The sequence below is a fragment of the Tamandua tetradactyla genome, chromosome 1, assembly GCF_023851605.1.
Source record: "Tamandua tetradactyla isolate mTamTet1 chromosome 1, mTamTet1.pri, whole genome shotgun sequence".
Lineage (NCBI taxonomy): Eukaryota > Metazoa > Chordata > Mammalia > Pilosa > Myrmecophagidae > Tamandua > Tamandua tetradactyla.
Window position 1 is genome coordinate 21,562,003 of NC_135327.1, and position 18,062 is coordinate 21,580,064.

The 18,062-nt window shown below is 51.4% G+C and overlaps 1 protein-coding gene across 6 annotated transcripts in view; it reads right to left on the reverse strand.

Moving 5' to 3' along the window:
• Positions 1-11,593: 11,593 nt before the first annotated feature.
• HM13 (histocompatibility minor 13) overlaps positions 11,594-18,062 on the reverse strand; it is a 40,648-nt gene continuing 34,179 nt past the window's right edge. For 2 of the 6 annotated variants that reach the window (XR_013156149.1, XR_013156163.1), the window contains 4 exons: positions 15,572-15,657; positions 12,856-13,059; positions 12,181-12,311; positions 11,594-12,019 (listed from right to left, as the gene is read on the reverse strand). Coding sequence is in view for 3 of the 6 variants with exons in the window: in XM_077111933.1 (XP_076968048.1) it covers positions 11,926-12,019; positions 12,913-13,059; positions 15,572-15,657 (327 nt within the window). In the remaining 3 variants the exon portion in view is untranslated. The remainder of the gene's footprint in view (positions 12,020-12,180; positions 12,312-12,855; positions 13,060-15,571; positions 15,658-18,062) is intronic. The other 4 variants (XM_077111928.1, XM_077111930.1, XR_013156154.1 and 1 more) reach the window with 3 other exon arrangements.

Consider the following 18,062-nt stretch of genomic DNA (forward strand, 5'->3'; position numbering starts at 1 on the left):
GTGGCAGGACTGGGAGTCCGAGTCCAGGCTACTGTCAGAGCCTGTGCATTCTTGAACTTGCCTGTGCATTCTTGAACTCCACTCCTCTTTTAGCTTCCTGTGCGCTAAACACCTTACACACCTTATTCCTTAATCCAATCAACAATTATGGAGCGCTTACTTCATGCCCAGCTCTGGATCAGCACTGGGATATTGTAGTGGACAAAACAGAAGTCTCTGTCTGGCAGAATTTTTATTCTAGGAGTGGGGGCACACAAAGAACAAGCAATATATGTTACTTTATCTGCTGATAAATATTATGTAGAAAAATAAGTCAAGAAAGGGAGATAGGGGCATCTGGGGTTCAGGTGGTTTACAATCTTAGTGGGAGCTGGGGTTAGCAAAGTTCTCCCAAAGCAGGTAATATTTCAATAAAGAACTTGTTCCCTCACCTCCTTCAGCTGTTGGAGGTGGGTGGGTGGGGGAACACTGCAGGCAGAAGGCATAGCCAGTGCAAAGGTCCTGAGGCAGAGATGCACTTGGCTTGTTCAAAGAGGGCGATGGAGCTGCAGCTGAGCAAGGAGGAGACTATGGGACATAAGTTCAAGGAGGTATTACAATGAGGACATTGACTTTTACTCTGTGAGCCAGAAGCCATGGGAATGTTCTGAGTAGTGGAGGGCCTGACCTACCCATCACACTGAATCTCAACAACTCCGACCCTGTGGTGTGCGTGAGACATGGTGGGTATGAGGCCTGCCCTTCCCGGTCTCGGGCTTTGTGGTTCTCCATTTGTGCAGAGATGGCAGTTGGTTTAGATCAAAGTTTCTTAACTTCAAGGCTCCTGGGTGGGTTTCAAAGTTGGGAGAATGATGCATTTTTTTTTTTTCCTGAGGAAAAGGATCCACAGCTTCTAATAGATTGCTAAAGGGATCTGGAAGGGATGCCCCAAGGGTGTAAATGGTTCATGACAGTGGTGTTTTTAAGAGCAAATGATTGGAAACAACCTAAATATTCGTGAGAAGAAGAATGGCTAAATAAACTATGAAATACCATGGGTCCTGGGAAATCATGAGATGGCCATTTTACTTTCAAGAATTTATTCTAAGAATATACACAAACGTGTGAAATGATGTATGTACAGAAACAGCAACCAACTGGGAAAAAGCCAAATGTTCATTGATCCTATGGGGTGATTGCAAAAATGATGTTCTATCCATTCAAGAGAAAACTTGGCAGCTGTAAAGGAGAGTGAGGAAGTTCCCGGCATCCTGATATGCTGCCATCTCCAAGGTCTGCTGATAAGTGGAAAAAGCAAAATAAGAGTTGCAGAGTAGTGAGTACGCACCATCACCGTCTTTATGAACAAAAGAAGAAAAATAATAAGATTATATAGGTATTTGCTTGCATTTACCCACTGTTCCTAGGAAACTGGTCATAGTGGCTGCCTCTGAGGGAGTAGAAGGGAGACTTTCCTATCTTCTGAATTGTGTTCCATGAGCATGCATGCGTCATCCAGTCAAAGGATGAAATTAAAGGGTAAATGGGAAGGGTCTGGCCCCAGAAAAATATTAAGGGAGTGGCTATGTCCCTGGGGACTTGCCCGTACCCTGAGCTGCTGTGGCTTGGAGATGTCTGTGAACAGCGAGTGGATGAAACTCCCCTGGGCGCTCACATGGTCACTGGAAGGACAGGAGGGCTGGGGGCAGTGACTCCCTGTCACTGGGGCAGGAACATTTCTAGAATTTACTTTTTTTTAACGGCTTTATTGAGCTATAATACCCATATCGTACAATTCATCCATTTAAAGCGTAAAATTCAGTGGTTTTAGTATATGCAGAGTTGTGCAACCATCACCACAATCTTAGAACATATTCATCACCCCAAAAGAAACCCCATGCCCATTAGCAGTCACTCCCCATTTCCTCCAGTTTGTCTGCTCCACCCCCCACCGCCAGCCCTCTGGCAACCACTAAATTGCTTTTTAATCTCTATAGATTTGCCCATTCTGGATAATTCATATAAATGGAAGTATAAGATAGGTGGTGTTTTGTGATTGGCTTCTTTCTCTTAGCATAATGTTTTTAAGGGTCTTCTAGACTTTACCTTTTAAATACACACAGACCCCAGTAAATTGTAATAGTGATTGTCTTTGGGATTGGAAAGCGGGATCACTTTTGGATTGAAGGCAGACTCTCCCTTTTTGTTTTATGTACTTCCGTATCATTTTCTTTTTTTTGGAGTGGGGTGCATGGTCCAGGAATTGAACCCGGGTCTCTTGCATGGAAGGAGAATCATTTACTTTTTTATAATAATGTATTCCTCGTATTAAAACTGATTGAAATGGCAACGATTCATTATAGAGCATTTGGAAATATAAATCAGCCTCAAACAAAATAAAAATCATCCTTACTCCCATCCCTATGCCCATAAATGCATAGAGAAAGCCCCTGTTTGAATATTTAAGTGCAGAAGCGGGGGCTGGATTCGGGTGAGGGTGCAGGAGAGGCGATTTGCACTGGGGAACAGCAGGACCGACCCAGTGGTTTCCAAGATTCCATATGAAGAGGCAATGATTTTTTTCTCCTCCCATTAGTCGGTCACTTAACACAAGGTAGGATTGTGTATTTATTTGAAGAATCATTTAGCTTATGGGCATTTTAAATCTTAAGGGGTATAAAGCAAATGGGAATAACAATTCCAGCATCACTCAGTTAAGAGCAAAGAATGTGGGGAAATTTGAAAACAGCCAGGGCGTAGTACCTGGCAAACAGTAAGTGCTTAATAGAATGTAACAGATGATTAAGCCAACTCCTTGACCCAGAGAATAAAAGACTTGTGCTCAAAATAATAATGAATGTTCCCTTCCTCCCTCGGGAGAACATTCCCTCCCTTCTTTAGTTATTTCATTCACTTGATGCTCAGTTATTAGCATCTTCTGTGTGCCAGCCTCTGGCCAAGTTCTAGGGACGTAGAAATGAGTGATATTTAGGTGCCTTTCCTTTCCTTGCTTCCTTTGGGACTCTCATGCAGCTTTTTCCAGAATCATTATTTAATTCAGCAGTGCCACCCTGTATGGTTGTGGTGGGGATGCCACGTGCTCTACTTTACCACGTCCAGCGTAAGCCCTCCAGAAACCGTGGGGACCCCTGAGAGTTCATTACTGATACCAATCAGAAGTGGGGGTTCTGTGCCTGATGTGCTCAAATGACCAATTCCTGAGACCCCAGGGTTTCAAAGAGAGAAAGAGTCATTGCTAGGCACAAAGCAGAAGTACTGGCCTAAAAATCTGTCTCCCTGAACTGCAGTAACTCTGATGGTTTTATAGTACCAAAAGATGGGCAGGTTTTGGGATAATGAGCACGATGGCTCGAGATGATCTAATCTGTGAGCATGTGCAGAATGATTATATGCTTAGGCACATGTCACTGCATGTAAGAAAATGCGGCCTTAAAATGATGGGGGACAGATGAGTAAAACATATGGATTAAAAATAAATAAATAATAAGGGGAACAAATGTTAAAATAAATTTAGTAGATTGAAATGCTAGTGATCAATGAAAGGGAGGGGTAAGGGGTATGGTAGGTATGAATTTTTTTCTGTTTCCTTTTTCTGAATTGATGCAAATGTTCTAAGAAATGATCATGATGATGAATATACAACCATGTGATAAAAAAAGAATGTTCATATTGTATGTTGATTGGTTTTGTTAATAAAATTTTTTAAAAATGATGATGGGCATGATTTTTTTTATAGGGCACATACAGCTTAAAGTTGAAGCTACTGCGCATGTCAGGCGGGCCCCTTGTGGTCAGATCCAGCTTTGTCCAGCAAGATAGTTTTGGAATTTGGGTGGGTTAATTCTGGGCTGAACCAAGGCCTTTCATTGATAAACATTAGGGGCTGCTTTAGTGATCATAAGAGTATAAAGCTGAAAAACAGGATGAGGGTCCTAGGTTTTAACAAGCACAGGATATAGGCTATATCATTATACAATCATCAACGAAGACCAAGGCAGCTGGAGTCAGAAATTTCAGATATTTCCCTCTTTCTATTCTAATACACTAGAAAGTAAAAAACAAATACCTGCATGATTCAGTAAACATGATAATTTCTTTTCCTTTTTTGTGGGGGGAGGGGGTGGGCGTGCGTGGTCTGGGAATCGAACCCGGGTCTCCAGGCTTGGGAGGCCAGCATTCTACCAGCGAACCACCCGCGAACCCCATAACCATTTCTTAAATCCAGGCTTCTCGGGTGCATTACTAACCCTGTCCCCTTTCGTCCTGCAGTCCACAGTTTGAGCCTGTCACCTGCGGGAACCTTCCCAGCCACACTGCGACTCGTGTCCCATCCCCTCCGTCCTGCAGGTGAGGAATGGAGAGGGCAGACTGCTGGGGGTGCACAGGCAGGCCGCGGCGCGAGCGCTCTGGCCACCTGACTCCCGGGACCAGACGCAAGCGGGGCTAGGGGCGGCGAGGAAGGGGCTCCTGCCCTCCACCCTCCACCTCCCTTCCCTGGGAAAATCCAACAGGTGGCGGGGCCGGAGCGCTGGGGGCCATTGTGTGGGGCCCCGGAGGGTCGGGGGGCCAGTGTGTGTCTGGGCGAAGATGGATGCCTTCATTTCCATGTGAATCCTGGGAAACCGGCGCCTGCGCTGGGGTGGGGGCGGGGGTGGGGGTGCGGCTGGGTGTTCCCAGGCCCGGACCACACAGAGGCTGGGAAGGGACTCCAGCAGAATCCCGAGGGACCCATGTTTCGGGGGAAGCAACTGATAATGGGATTTCCCTTCTTGTTTAATTTCTTATTATAGGCCATCTCCATCCTGTGGGGCTTAAAGAGAACAAAAATACTTATTTTTTCTAAGGGGTGAAAAAAAACCTTTCTTTCTCTCTCGGTTGCAACTTTCCCACCGATTGCGCCGCAGATCGGGCTTCATAGTTCAAGTTGAGCCTTTCAACGCCCGGCGCGCAAATCAGCATCTCTGTGGGGAATGTTCCAGCAGCACTTTTTTTCCCCCCTATTCCTTCAATGGCTCTTCCATTCATGTAAGTGCCTAAGTACATCCAAGGTGATTACTGAATAGTTGTTGAACAAATCAGGGTGGGGGTGGGGGAAGGTTTTAGGCCTGGAAAACAAAGGAGTCATCAATTTTGCCAAAGCCCAGAGGACTGGCCTGGGTTTAAGAAAGAGACCAGACCCCCCCCACCCTCCTCCCCAGGGGATGTGAGCAGCGCTCATTGAGTGCCAGGAGACACGGGCGCTGTTTTAAGGTTTTATCTCACATGGAGCCCGTGAGGTGTGTCCCATTTTCAGATAAGGAAACTGAGGCTCCAAGTTGCTTGGCCACACAGAGAAGAGCAGAGTTCGAGTTTCAGGCCCTGTTTTCTCCAGCCCCAGGGTTTGTGTCCTCCTGGAGCTTCTCCAGGGAGACCCAGGGAGGCTGGTGGAGACCCGGAGACTGGGAGTGGCACAGGCAGAGGGGAGCATGGGCCACAGACCGAGACCTGGGACCCCCCCCCCCCACAGCTCTGGGCACAAAGAAGCACCAACAGCACACACTCACAAGCTCGCACAAGCAAAGCCTTTGTAAAAACCCCTTACGAACCCCAGATACTCCTACAGCACACAGGGTGGGGGTCCCCCTCTCTTTCTCTCTCATACACACCCACACTCACCTCGGCGCTCACATACACTCCTAGATATACCAAGATAGACGTGGACAGGTGAGCACGTGTTCACAAACGCAACCAGGTAAGAATCACATCTACAGTACTGTCAGATTTCAACACCCTCACATCACACTTAAACCCACACTGGTATACTCTCACAAGAATGCGTGTTCTCTCACACCAGCCCCAAGGACCCGGGTCAAGCAGAAGGGACCCAGCCCCGCGCCCCTCAACTCCACTCCGCAGCTTTCTAGCCTTGGCCTCCTGGGTTTCTCTAGGCACTCTATCCCCACCACCTGTGCCACGTGTGCCTCCACCTCCCTTCCCCCCGTGCCTGGGGGTGAGGGGAGGCACTCAGTTCCTGGCGGCAAGGGAGGTCACCTCCCTGAGGCTGACCAGAAAGGCAGGTGGCTACGTTGGATGAAGGCGCTGGGCCCCTGCCCACCCCCACCCCCCAGGGCTGGTCCTGGGGGGCACGGCGACCTCAGGCAGGCCAGTCACCCAGTCTCGGGGAGGTGAGGGGAGGAGGGGAGGAAGCGCCCATTGCAGACCCTGGAGGCCTCATCAGCTGCGGCAGGGGGTCTGCCTTCACATGCAGATTGGCTGTTTGTCTCACCTGTTCTGCTTTAAAATGATAAAGAAGCGGGATGCTGTCTGCATACCAGGTGGGAAGACAACCGACCGAAGGAGAAGAGGTTGTTAATGGTGGAAACAAAGTAGATTCAAAATAGCGTGCTCCATAGATCTTATTTGGGTTAAAATACATAAGTACAGGGAAAAGATTGCACATATCTATGTTAAGGTGTTACCGGCAGTAACAGTGGAAATACGTGGTGTCTACTTTTTGTATGTATTCTGACTTTCTACAAGGCATGTACATAACTTCTGTGATAAAAGGTTCTTTATAAATGAGTATTTGATGACATGAGAAGTGACGAAGGAGAGGCGCCCAGCCATGGCTGGGCATGGGGTGGTGGCCCAATGCGAGCCCAGGGCTTGGGAAGGCTCCTGACTGCTGGGCAGTTCCCTTTTCTTCTCTATCCCTTTATTTCAAAATCTGTATAGTGGGGTCTCAGCACCTGGGGGGCGATGAGAGCATGAAGGATGTAAGGTGAACTGTATGCAGGCACGTGGGACAGAGCTGGGTGCACAGTCACTGCTCCGTAATGGCAGTTGCTGCTGTTTGTTACTATCCCACAGAGGCTCTTCTTGCCCAAGGCAGATTGCACACCTGGGTGCCCGCAGGGAGGGGTATGCACGAGTCCCCCAGGCTGGCCTGTGCCGGCTCATATGCCAGGTTTGTGCACGCACATCACTGTGCTTTGTGCACGCCCCAAGTGCACATAAAACTTGTGTGTGTGGCATCACAGTTGCATTTACAGGTGTATGCAAATAGGCCCGTTTCTCTGAAAACACCCTGAGTTTGGGGAAATGCTCTAGCCTCAAGTCTCTACACCTGGCACCCTCATTCCTCTGGTCCCCGTTAGCTGAAAGCTGCTGGGAATTTAGGCTTCTTCCCATCAGACTGGACTCAGATAGGCTTACCACTAAGGGTGGGAAGGGCACGTGTTGAACCCCAAGGAAGAGGAAACTGAGAAGTGGAGTCAGGACACCTGGCTTGGTGGCCCTGCTCTGCTGCTGAGACATCTGGATGGTTCTCTTTGGGCCATTCTGAGTCCTCAGGCTCTCTTCCATCCGCCCCCATGACCCCTGTCCCATTATCATGTAGAGTGCCCCCATTACTTGCCTGGAGGCCTATCCCTGGCTTCCTGTTCTCCAGTTCTAAGGCTTAGAAAGGGATGCTGCACTCTCCTGCTCAGAATCCTTCCTTGGCTCCCCATTACCTTCAAATAGAGCCTAAGCCACTTAGCCTGGCTCAGGAGGCCCGAGGGATCTGCTCGCCTCTCCACATCTCTCCCTCTTCTCTCTCATTCAAATCTCATCTTTGCCATTTCTTAGCTCTTTGAGGCCCTGGACAGGTTTCAGACCCTCTCTGAGTTTTAGATAATAGTTGATATTTCTTTTTTGTAGGGCTGGATTTTATTTTTCAATTGTATTTGTTTTTGAAAAATATGTTCACCTGATTAGAGATTAAAACATAAAATATACAAAATACTACATATACAACAAAAAACTTGCTGCAAACCACGATCCTTTTGTATCATCCTTGTCCCCAATTTAGCCAAATAGCATCTCTCTCTTTTTTTTTACATCTTGGAGGCTGTTCTTCAAATAATTATCTATTGACGTGCATTCCATGGATTTTTTTCACTTAATCCTCACAGCCTCCCATCAGATAGATGAGGAAACCGAGGCTCAGAGACATGAAGTCACTTGTCCAAAGCCACACAGCTGGTAAGCAGATCCAAGATGGTGAGTGCCTGCTGCAAACACATCCCCACGAATGTGTCCAGCCTTTCTCTCCATTCATTCAACAAATGCTGAGTGCCCCCCTGTTTCAGGTACTGGGCTGTGTGCTGGGGCTACAGCGGTGGAGAGGAAAAAGGCTCAGCCGTCGCAGAGTTTACATGCTAGTGGGGACAGCCAGTCAGCAAAGGAGTTGCTACTTGTTCATCCTGTTTGCCGCGTGAGAAAGCTGATGAACAGAGAGGGAAAGAGACTGCTTTGAGGTCACACAGCGGTAAGAAAAGAGCTGGGATAATCAGCTCCGTTTCACTGGATGTGAAACTCAGGCACAGAGAAGTGAAGTGACCGGCGCAAGAAAACCTATCCGGTAAGAGTCAAGAGTCCGGAATGGGACGCTCTCGCGGGCCTGCCTCGGCTGGCGGGCGCGGAGGCTGGGCCGCCGCTTGCCCCCTCCCACCGGCTGGCCCCGCCCCGCCGAGCGACGCCCCCTCCTCTCCCGCGCCGGCCTCCTCCCCTCGCGGCCGCGTTCCTGGCAGCCGAGGCCGCCCGTTTCCTGCCTGCGTCGCTGGGCGGGCGGCCGGCCCATCTGGCGGCCCCCACGGGGCGGCGCGGGGAGGCGGCCCAGACTCACTGGAGCCAGGCGGCGGCCCGGGCCCCCCTGCCCGCCCGGAGAGCCCAGGTGTGGCCGCTGCGGAGGTGGGGGTGGCGCTTTCCTTCCCGCTCGCTTGGCCCTTCCTGACGGGCAGGATGCAGCCTCCTCCACCGCCTCCTCGGCCGCCCCCGCCTGAGTCCTGGGGGGATCCGAGCGGTGGGAGAGGGCGTGGAGCGGGAGCGGGAGCGGCAGCCCCCGCCTCTGATAGCCACTCCTGGTGGGACCAGGCAAGTCTTGCCCTTTTCTTGGGGTGGGCTGGGAGGGGAAGAGGACACGCACTCAGTTTCCCCATTTGTGTAAGGATGACCCAACTCTAACCTTCGCCATCTCCCAGGCCCTTGCCTTGCCCCTCAGAAACCCCAGAAAGTTTTGTGGGAGCTGAGAGGCCCTTTCCTGCTTTATGTTCCAACTCTTCACTTCACATAGTCAATATATTCAGACACTTCAAGTCCTGACCAGGCCAGCTCAGAGAGAGCGGGCATTTGGCTGCTTGTGTTCCCTCCTGTGTCCGCAGTGACTTGACCAGCATGCGACACGTGGCTGGTGCTGAGGCCTGATGGAGCGTCTCAAAGCTCTCCCCCCACCCCACCCTGGGCAGAAGGTTGCGCCCGCCCCGGGAGGGAGGTTCGCACCCATTTCCCAGCCGAGGAAACAGCGGCCAGAATGCTGTCGCACTGGGGAACGCAGCCTTGCTCTGTCGGGTTCTAAGGTTGTCCCCCCCCCCCCCCCAATGCCCCTAAGAAAACCAGGAATCTAGCATCCCGATGTATGTCAACTGTGGACATCAAGGACTTAGAAACCTGACACCCTGGGTTCAAATCCCCCCGCAGTATTTACTTAACATCTCTCTGCCTGTCTCCTTATCTGTAAAAATGTTGGTACCCACCTTATAGGGTTATGAAGATTAAATAAGTAAATACTTCTAAAACACATTGTATTAGGTCAAACACGGTACACACAAATAAGAGTGTTTTGGGTCTCAGCAGGGCTGCTCTCCCCCTATGGAGGGTCCTTTCTTTCTATCACAGTCAGGGGAGACTGAGGCACAGAGGGGGACACTTAGCAAATCAGGGTCAGAAGATGGGGGGTTTGACGCAGTTTCCCAGGGATCCACCCTCACCCATGCCCAATCCTTGTCCGGCCTGCTGCCATTTTTCCATGGGACTCTGGCGGTGGCGGTGCACATCTGGAGTCTAGACTCGGAGGCTCTGCGGGCCGGGCCTACCGCCCGGGCTGGGCCACCACTGCCCGCTGTTTGCTCAGCTGAAGCTGGTTAATTGGAATTAGAGTGGCCTCTGCGGTGCTGACCGGGCGGGCGGGCCCTGGATGGCTGCTGCTGAGGTCTGTGGAACATCTGGCCGGGCCAGGATGGTCATTAGGTGGCAGGCGCCTGGCGCCACCGCCACCTCAGCCTCTGCCGGGGGCCGGCAGTGACTCAATGGGGCCTTTGTGGGCTCTGGGCCGCAGAGCCAGCTACGCTGTGTGCCTGGCCGCCCACCCCATCTGCCTCCCTCAGAGGGGCCTTGTTCCAGGACCACACGGCCTCCCCTCCAGAGGCGACTAGGAGCCAGCAGAGAGCTGAAAAGCCCCTGAAAGGGACCCCTGGGCCCAGGGGAACCTTTGAGAGTTCCTAACCTTCCTTTCCTTTTTGTAGAATCCTAGGTCCAGAGAAGGTGGGTGGCTGGCTCAAAGGCACCCAGTGCACCAGCCACAGTGACGTGGGCCCTAGGGGTCCTGGTGGGGGTTGCACGGTCCTTGGAATCCCATTTGGATTGCTTGAGGTCTACACTGATGTTCTCTAACAAGTTGGCCTCAATTCCTTCAGCTGTAACAAGGGGAGGGGTACGTGTGTGTTAACAATAGTACCCAGAGCCAGGGAATGTTTGAGAATTAGGTAAAATCCTGTATTGAGGTGCCTGATACATGTAACAGCTCAATACCTATCACCTAGTGAGCTTATTACAATGTTGTTCTTGATTCTCCACTTACACTTTTAACTTGGCCATTCCAAACTGGAAGCCACTGCTATCTTCAGCCTTTGAACCTGAGGCTTGGACAAGAGCGAGCCCTGGAGTGGGAGCCAGGGCCTGGCCACCCCTTCCAGTCTCGCTTCCCGAGCAGTCAGATGGATGAGGGCTGTGCCCACCCTCCCCTGGACCTCTGGGAGCTGTCCTGTGGGCCCAGGCTGCCATCTCCAGCAACTTCTGGGGAACCCTGGCCCTGGGGTCTCCAGCTCTCAGGCTGTGGCCTCTATGAATCGTAAGACCCAACGTCTGCCTTGTGCCTGTAGAGGAACAGGTGGTGGCACAGTTCTTCCCCTCGCCTCCCTGCTCCCAAGTCTTCAGGGGGCCCTTGGCCTTTGGTCCTGCAGTACTTATTTTGGGAAGAACTGTGGGAATGGACAGAATGGAAGATGGGGCCCTGATCTCCAGGGCAACCATATGCCTCCAGGGGAAGCCATATGGACATCAGATCCAAGGAAGCTGGCTCTTGCAAGCTTGGAAATAAAATCCAAACTCACTTTTTCCTGGGGCCCATTTCTCTGGCTTTACTGTCTTTGGCCCCTTGTGGCATCAGCCTGGCCTTTTGGTCCTCCCTGCTCTAGCTGCCAAGAGAGGTGAGAGGGGAGCACAGCGGGTACCTGCTCAACACCGGTACTGCCCCCTGCCCCAGTGTTCAGAGGAAGACTGTGAGGAAAAAACATGATGGCTGGAGAGAGGAGGGCTCATGGGCTCCCTCTGCTGGCTGATGGGTGTACCTGGGGCACCGAGTTTGCACTTTGGCCAAGCACCCAGACTGTTGGAAGGACCTGGAGGTCAGGGTCTAGCCCCAGGTTAGGATACCCCACTCTGCCCAAGAAGTCTCTGGGTAACAGGGTGAGACCAGTAAACCCAGTGCAGGATGCTGGTGCTCATGCAGAGCACCTTTCCAGGAGCATGGCCGGCCCCAGCAATGGAGCAGTTTTTAATGTAAGGCAAAGTCAGTCCACAATACAAAATCTAAAAATCAGACCCCCTCCAACCCCAACCCCTTGCTGTTGCCCAGAGATTGGGGTTGGGGCTTTCTTTGCCTGCAAAGGATGGGGAAGGGCAGAGGAAGGTGGGAGAAGGGGAGAGGGAGAAGCCATAGAGGCCCTGCTTCAGCGGGGTCATCCCTCTCTTGGAGCCACCCTCGCCCACTGCGCCCTCTGCCCGCCTGTGTCAGTCTCCATCCCCCGCTGTCTGGTCTGGCCCAAAGAGGGTCAGGCACCGGCTGCATCATTTCTCCTTCTTCTCCAGCCCTTTCGATGCATCTGCGCCCTCTTTGGATTCTGCCACTGCCGCTGGCTCCTTAGGATTTGACTCCTCATAACTGACCCAAAAAATAAAATAAAAACGACACATTTAGAGGAGGGGGAGAGCAGACCTTTGTGGCCTCTCCCCCCATATCTACCCCGCCCCCCCCCCCCCCCCCGCCCCCAGCCACCCCGCCCAGGAATCACCCTGGGCACAGGAAGAGTATCAGCCCCGCACCTTCCAGCACGTGGCCCTGGCCCCACTGGGTACCCTCCTCAGTCAGATGGCTCTAGGGGCCTTCTCTGTGCTGGCGGTGCCAAAAGGCAGCAGGAGTGGTGGCAAGTGGAGGAGAGATGGGGCCCAGGTTTCTGTTGGAGGAAGTAGCAAGACAGGGCAGCCAGCTGAGGCTACGGCAGGTGGGCTGCTCCCAGGGCACTTGGCAGGCAGCTCAGCCCCAAGGGCAGGAGTGGAGGGGGCACTCTACTGGCAAGTGACAAGGGGCCATTCTGGAAGGCAGACACCCTGGCTTAGCTGTGACTATGGGCTCTGCTTACTGAGCAAGTGAGTTCATGCCAAGGTCAATACACACAGTTCCTGACCAGATCAACCCTGTGAGGCAGGAATGTGCCCACTGAGAGGTAGACACAGAGAGGCTTAGAAAGAGGAAGGTGACTTGCCCAAGGTTATATACATATATACAGTGAGCAGTGAGGGTAACTGTTGCTGTTCAACAAGGGCCATTTAGTGCCACTTGCTCGTGAGCTCCATGTTACTGATGTGGCATGGAGGTGCTGAGCCCCATGGCTGAGTGTAGTGGCTGCCTGGGGCCTGTGGCAGAGCTGCCTCGTGCTTGCTGCCCACCCATGGCCGTATTCCCTGAGCCATACACTGGGGCTGGAATGTTGGCCCTACCTTGGGCCCTGGGGCAGGTGGGGGGAAGCAGGCAGGTGGGTACCCGCTGGGCATTAGATGGCGCTGGGATTCTGTGGGCGCCGGCGGCGAGGGCCAGCTAGCTTCTGTTGCATGGAGTCGGCCAGGCTGGCTGGGGAGCCCGAGACTGTGGGGAAGTGGGTGAGCCTCGGGGTGTGAGGCAGGATTTCCGCCGAGGACTCGTAGCTGTGTGAGAGACAGACAGAGACAGAAAAAAAGAGATGGAAGGGCAAAACTAAGGGAGGACAGAATCAGTCTTCCTTTCCAGAAGAAGGAAGCAGAATTGTGTTTCTGCACTTTCAGACTTCGTGGAACAAAACTGGCATCACTTGGAGAATAAAAAATGATGCACGTAACGTGGGACAGAAATCCTAGAATGAGGTGGGATTCAGCATAAGGGGTTGAGAAAACCTTCTGGACCAGAAGGGGGAAGAGCAAGATGAGACAAAATGAAGCGTTAGTGGCTGAGAGATTCCAAACAGAGGTGAGAGGTTATCCTGGAGGTTATTCTTACGCATAATATAGATATCACATTTTTAGTTAAGGTGTGACGGAGAGGCTGGAGGGAACTGCCTGAAAATGTAGAGCTGTGTTCCTCTAGCCATGTTTCTTGAAGATGACTGTATGATATAGGTTTCCCAGTGTGACTGTGATTGTGAAAACCTTGTGTCTGATGCTCCTTTTATCTACCTTATTGACAGACAAGTAAAACATATGGATTAGAAATAAATAAATAATAGGGGGAACAAATGTTAAAATAAATTTAGTAGACTGAAATGCTAATGATCAATGAAAGGGAGAGGTAAGGGGTATGGTATGTATGAATTTTTTTTTCTGTTTTCTTTTATTTCTTTTTCTGAACTGATGCAAATGTTCTAAGAAATGATGATGATGATGAATAAACAAAAACAAAAAAACAACCCCAAAAACAAACAAAAAAGAATGTATATTCTCGTATGTTGCTTTGTCAATAAAAATTAAAAAAAAAAAGGATGCACCTATATAAAGGAGCACGATGTAGTTGTGCAAAAGAATAAGGATGTTTTAGATGTATCTGCGCTGTCCTAAATATAAATATCTTTAAGTATCTTTAAGAAAGACTGTTCTATGAGAAAAACAATACACAGAATACTCCGTGAAAGCTCCCCTCTGTGTGGGAACAGGTATACACATATTTTCTTGTAGGTGTGCAGATGTCTCTCAACTGCCTATGTAACAGAGGCTGCCTCTGTGGGGTGGTAGGGCTATGAGGTCTATGGAAGTTTGAACCATGTGATTGTGTTACCTATTTAAAAATAAACACATGAGAAAAGTAAAACAAAGGATGAGGTGGAGAATCAGGGAAGAGAGATGGATAGAAAAAGAAAAGAAACCTTCTGCTTTCTTGCCTTAACCTAAAAACCTGGGTGGGCAAGGCAGAAGAGGGGTAGGGCAGGGTGTCTACATGGCAGGATATTTAGAGAAACCAGCACCCAGTAAGTGAGGGGCACCCTCTGCCCTGGCTGCCCAGGGGTGGTGGTGCTCACAGCTTGCGAGAGGACACAACAGGACTGGGACTAGGAAGGTGACTCCAAGGAGAGGGGAAAGGGGGCCAAAGGCTGGATGAGAGCCAGAGGGAGTGAGGGCAAGGTGCTGAGCTCAGGGACTCTTGCCCCATCCCAGCTTCCAAAGCTCCCCAGGGCTGTCCCCCAGGTTTTTCACCCTCCTTGCCCCCACTTGCCTAAGAGGCCACAGGGCTTTGCCAGGCCAGGAGATATGGGCAAGCAGGTTGGGAGCCCTGCTTCTAGCCAGGGCAGAGGCAGGCATGGGGGAGGGGTGAGTCACAAGTTTCCCTGCAGGCACCCAGGTGCAGGGGAGGCCCTGGCGGCTGCTCGAGGGACAACTTGGAGGCCAGGCACGTTGGAGTTCGGTGGAAGGCCCCTGAGTGGGCAGCTTCAATTGCAGCTGGTAGTTATTTCTGGGTCCCTGGTGGGGGGTTTGGGGGGGAATGGGGTGGGGTGGGGATGTCAGTGGTGCTGAGGAGCAGACACCTGCTGGAGTCATGCAGAGTTTGGGGTATGGGTGGGGCTGTGCACAGGGTGTGGCAGGTAAGGACATGGCTATGGGGAAGGGCATGGGTGCAAGTGAGATACAAACTGAGAGAAACTAGCTGTGGGTTACAGCCATAGAGGCAGGTGTGGGGCCCTAAATATGGGAAACTTAAGTCTCTGAGTAGGGAAGGGGTGTGTCTGAGGTCCCACTGCTGGTAGGGGTGAACAGACACTGACACCTGACTTCTAATCTGGGGCACTTTCTACGATTTCAGGCACCTCCACGTGCCCTTTTCCACTGACCACATGATGGGACAGAGGGTATGGAGGAAGGACACAACTGAAATCACACAGTGGCACAGCTGGGTTAGGAAACCACAGTTCCTGCAAATGGGACAGCTGGGAGAGAAATCCATACCAGCCGATCCCTGAAGGTAGGGGCTGCCTAGAGATCCCCAAGGCGCTGCCCTTCCCTGGCTCCAGCCCAGGGAAAGGTTCACCTGGTGCCCACAGGCCAGGCACCCACAAGCAGGTGGAAAGGACAAGGGTAGGGCTGGTGGCAGGAACAACGTTCCCATGGGGAAGCGTACAAACACCCCCCAGGCCCCACTAGCTGGCGGCAGGTGCAGCTGCACCCATGTGAGCATGTGTCCCTGGCCCTGCCTTACCTGAACATCTCTGTCACTTCTCCCTTGGCCAGCGCCACCAGGACAGGAAAGCCAATGCAGGCAGGCACCAGGTACAGGAGGGCAGGCTGTGGGAGGACACAGGCTGGTCAGGCAATGGTGGCCAGGGCCACTCCCATCACCCCAACCCCTCCCGGATATAGCTACAACCCTGGCTTGACAGAGGGAAAATCACTGGTCCAGGTTCACAAAACAAGTCAGGGGCTGGGCTTGAACCCAGGGCTCCTGACTCTCAAAGCAAGGCTGCACTCTGCTGGGAGGAAACACCAAAAAACAAAACAAAACAAACAAATAAACTCAAGCATGCAGGGCTTCAGCCAGGAGCCCTGGTTCCCAGGGGTCTGCCTGGCAGCGTCTGAATCAGCTGGGACATTAGGTTAAAACATGTGCCTCCTGGGGTTTATCCTCTGACAACCGGCTTCCCGAGGTACGGGGTGCCAGAAATCTGCATTTTAAACAAATGTCCCAGGAGAGGTTGTTGTAAGAATGACCATGATGACGATGACGTGCTGTGGCCTGTAAGAAGGTCACCCGGCTGGTCGCTGGCTCTGCCAGGACTCACAACCAGGTGGCCTGGCCCTGAGCCTGTCCTGAGCCCTGAGGCAGCTGCACTTGGAGAAAAGGACAATGATCTAAGAGCTCCTCTTTCTGCTGCACCTACTGTGGCAGGTGCTGGGCTCAGCACTCCTAAGGAAAATTCCATCCCAACTGTGTCCCTGTGACCATCCTCCTTTTGTAGAGGCAGAAGGCTGAGACCAGACGGACAAAATCTAGTTGTTAAACTGGGATTCGAACCCAGGCATGCTGGACTCTAAAGCTGTTTCTTTCTTTGCAGAATCTGAAAGTTAGACATCATTCTACTGCTCACATCTCTACTGCCTCCGATGCCCTGACCCCCGCCTCCTCCTCCACCCTGAGTGCCCTGCTCTGGCCACAATGGCCCCCTTTGGGTTGTCCTTGTCACCTCCAGCCACAGGGGTTTGCACATGCAATTTCTGCTGCCTGGGATGCTCTTTTTTCCCCACCTTTGCCTAATTACCTCCCCTTTATCCTTCAGTCCTCAGCTCAGATGTTACTTCTGCAGGGAAGGCTTCCTTCACATGGAGTCAGTTTCCCTTCTTGTGCCCTCTCAGAGCCCCCTGCAGTTCTCCTGTGCGGAATTCCCTGGCAGTTTGCAATGAACAGGCCTGTGCCACGGCTGATCGGAGGCTCTTTCTTTGCGAGGCTGTGAACTCAGTAAGGGCAGGGTTCACATCTGTCTTGTCCACTGCTGTATCTCTAGTGCTCAGAAAAGAGCCTGGGAAATACTAAATGAGTGGCTCCTTCGTTGATGCCCGAAGTTAAGGGGGTGTCTTGGAGATACCTGGGGTGGGACAATCCCTGTACCCCTCCTCACCCATCTGAGACCATTTCTTGGCACCTGCCATGTGTGGGTGTAAACCACATCACTTCATATATGTTATCCCTGAATCTAAATAATGCCTTAAGTATTAGGATCTGGGTTTTACCAATGATGTCACTGAGGCCTGGAGAGGCAAAGTGTCTTGCCCAAGTCACATAGGGCACTGTGAGTGGCTCAGGTGGAGTTGACCCTGGGCAGCCGAACATCTCCCACTGCATTAGGCCTTTGCTATGAGCTAGGCTTTGGGCCAAGAACAAAACAAATCACAATGACAAAGGTCCAGACCAAAATCCATGGGAGGCAGTCAAAGTAGTACTCGGAGGAAAATTTATAACCTCAGGTGCATTGAGAAGTGAAATAATTTAAGTTTTCAAATCAAGAAGCTAGAAAAAGAACAAAATAACCATCTCCCACCAAAAGCAGAAATAAAACAAACAAAAGCAGAAATTAATGGAACAGGAAATGAAACAAACATGAGCTGAGCATACTAAAATTTAATTTCTGAAAAGTACATCTCCTCATACTCATTTTATTGATGAGGAGACTGAGGGTCAGTGCGGAGTGAAAGGACTGGTCTAAGTCACATAGGATTTAGACCCAGCTTCTTCTGTCTCTAAGCCTGGTGTAGCTTCTTCACCGTGGCCAGGTTGGGCAAAATGAAGGGCTTTCCCTGGAGCGGGCTGAGTACCCCACCCCCACCCCAGGTCTGCCTAACTTGAAGGCTGGCAGCCATTGAGGGGCTCCAGGAGCCAATATGAGGGGCTTCTTTGGAAGTCAGTGAATCCCAGATAGCATTTCTTTGCTGTCTTCTTAAGATGCTGAGGGACCTTTCTGAAGAAAGTGATAAAGTGAAGCTGGGATGTATAGCTTGGGGCAGTGAGCTGGGTAAGGACTCCTGGCTTCCCATCCTACTGTGGCCTGGCTGCTTCTCTCTCTGTACAGTGAGGGGCCCTCCTCCTGATCACTCAGGGCCTTCCTGGGGCGCTCCCAGCATTCTGACTTGAGTGGGTTTTGGGCAGTGGCCAAATGGGTAGAAGGTCTCACCAGGGGAGGCAGCATTTTATTTAAGGC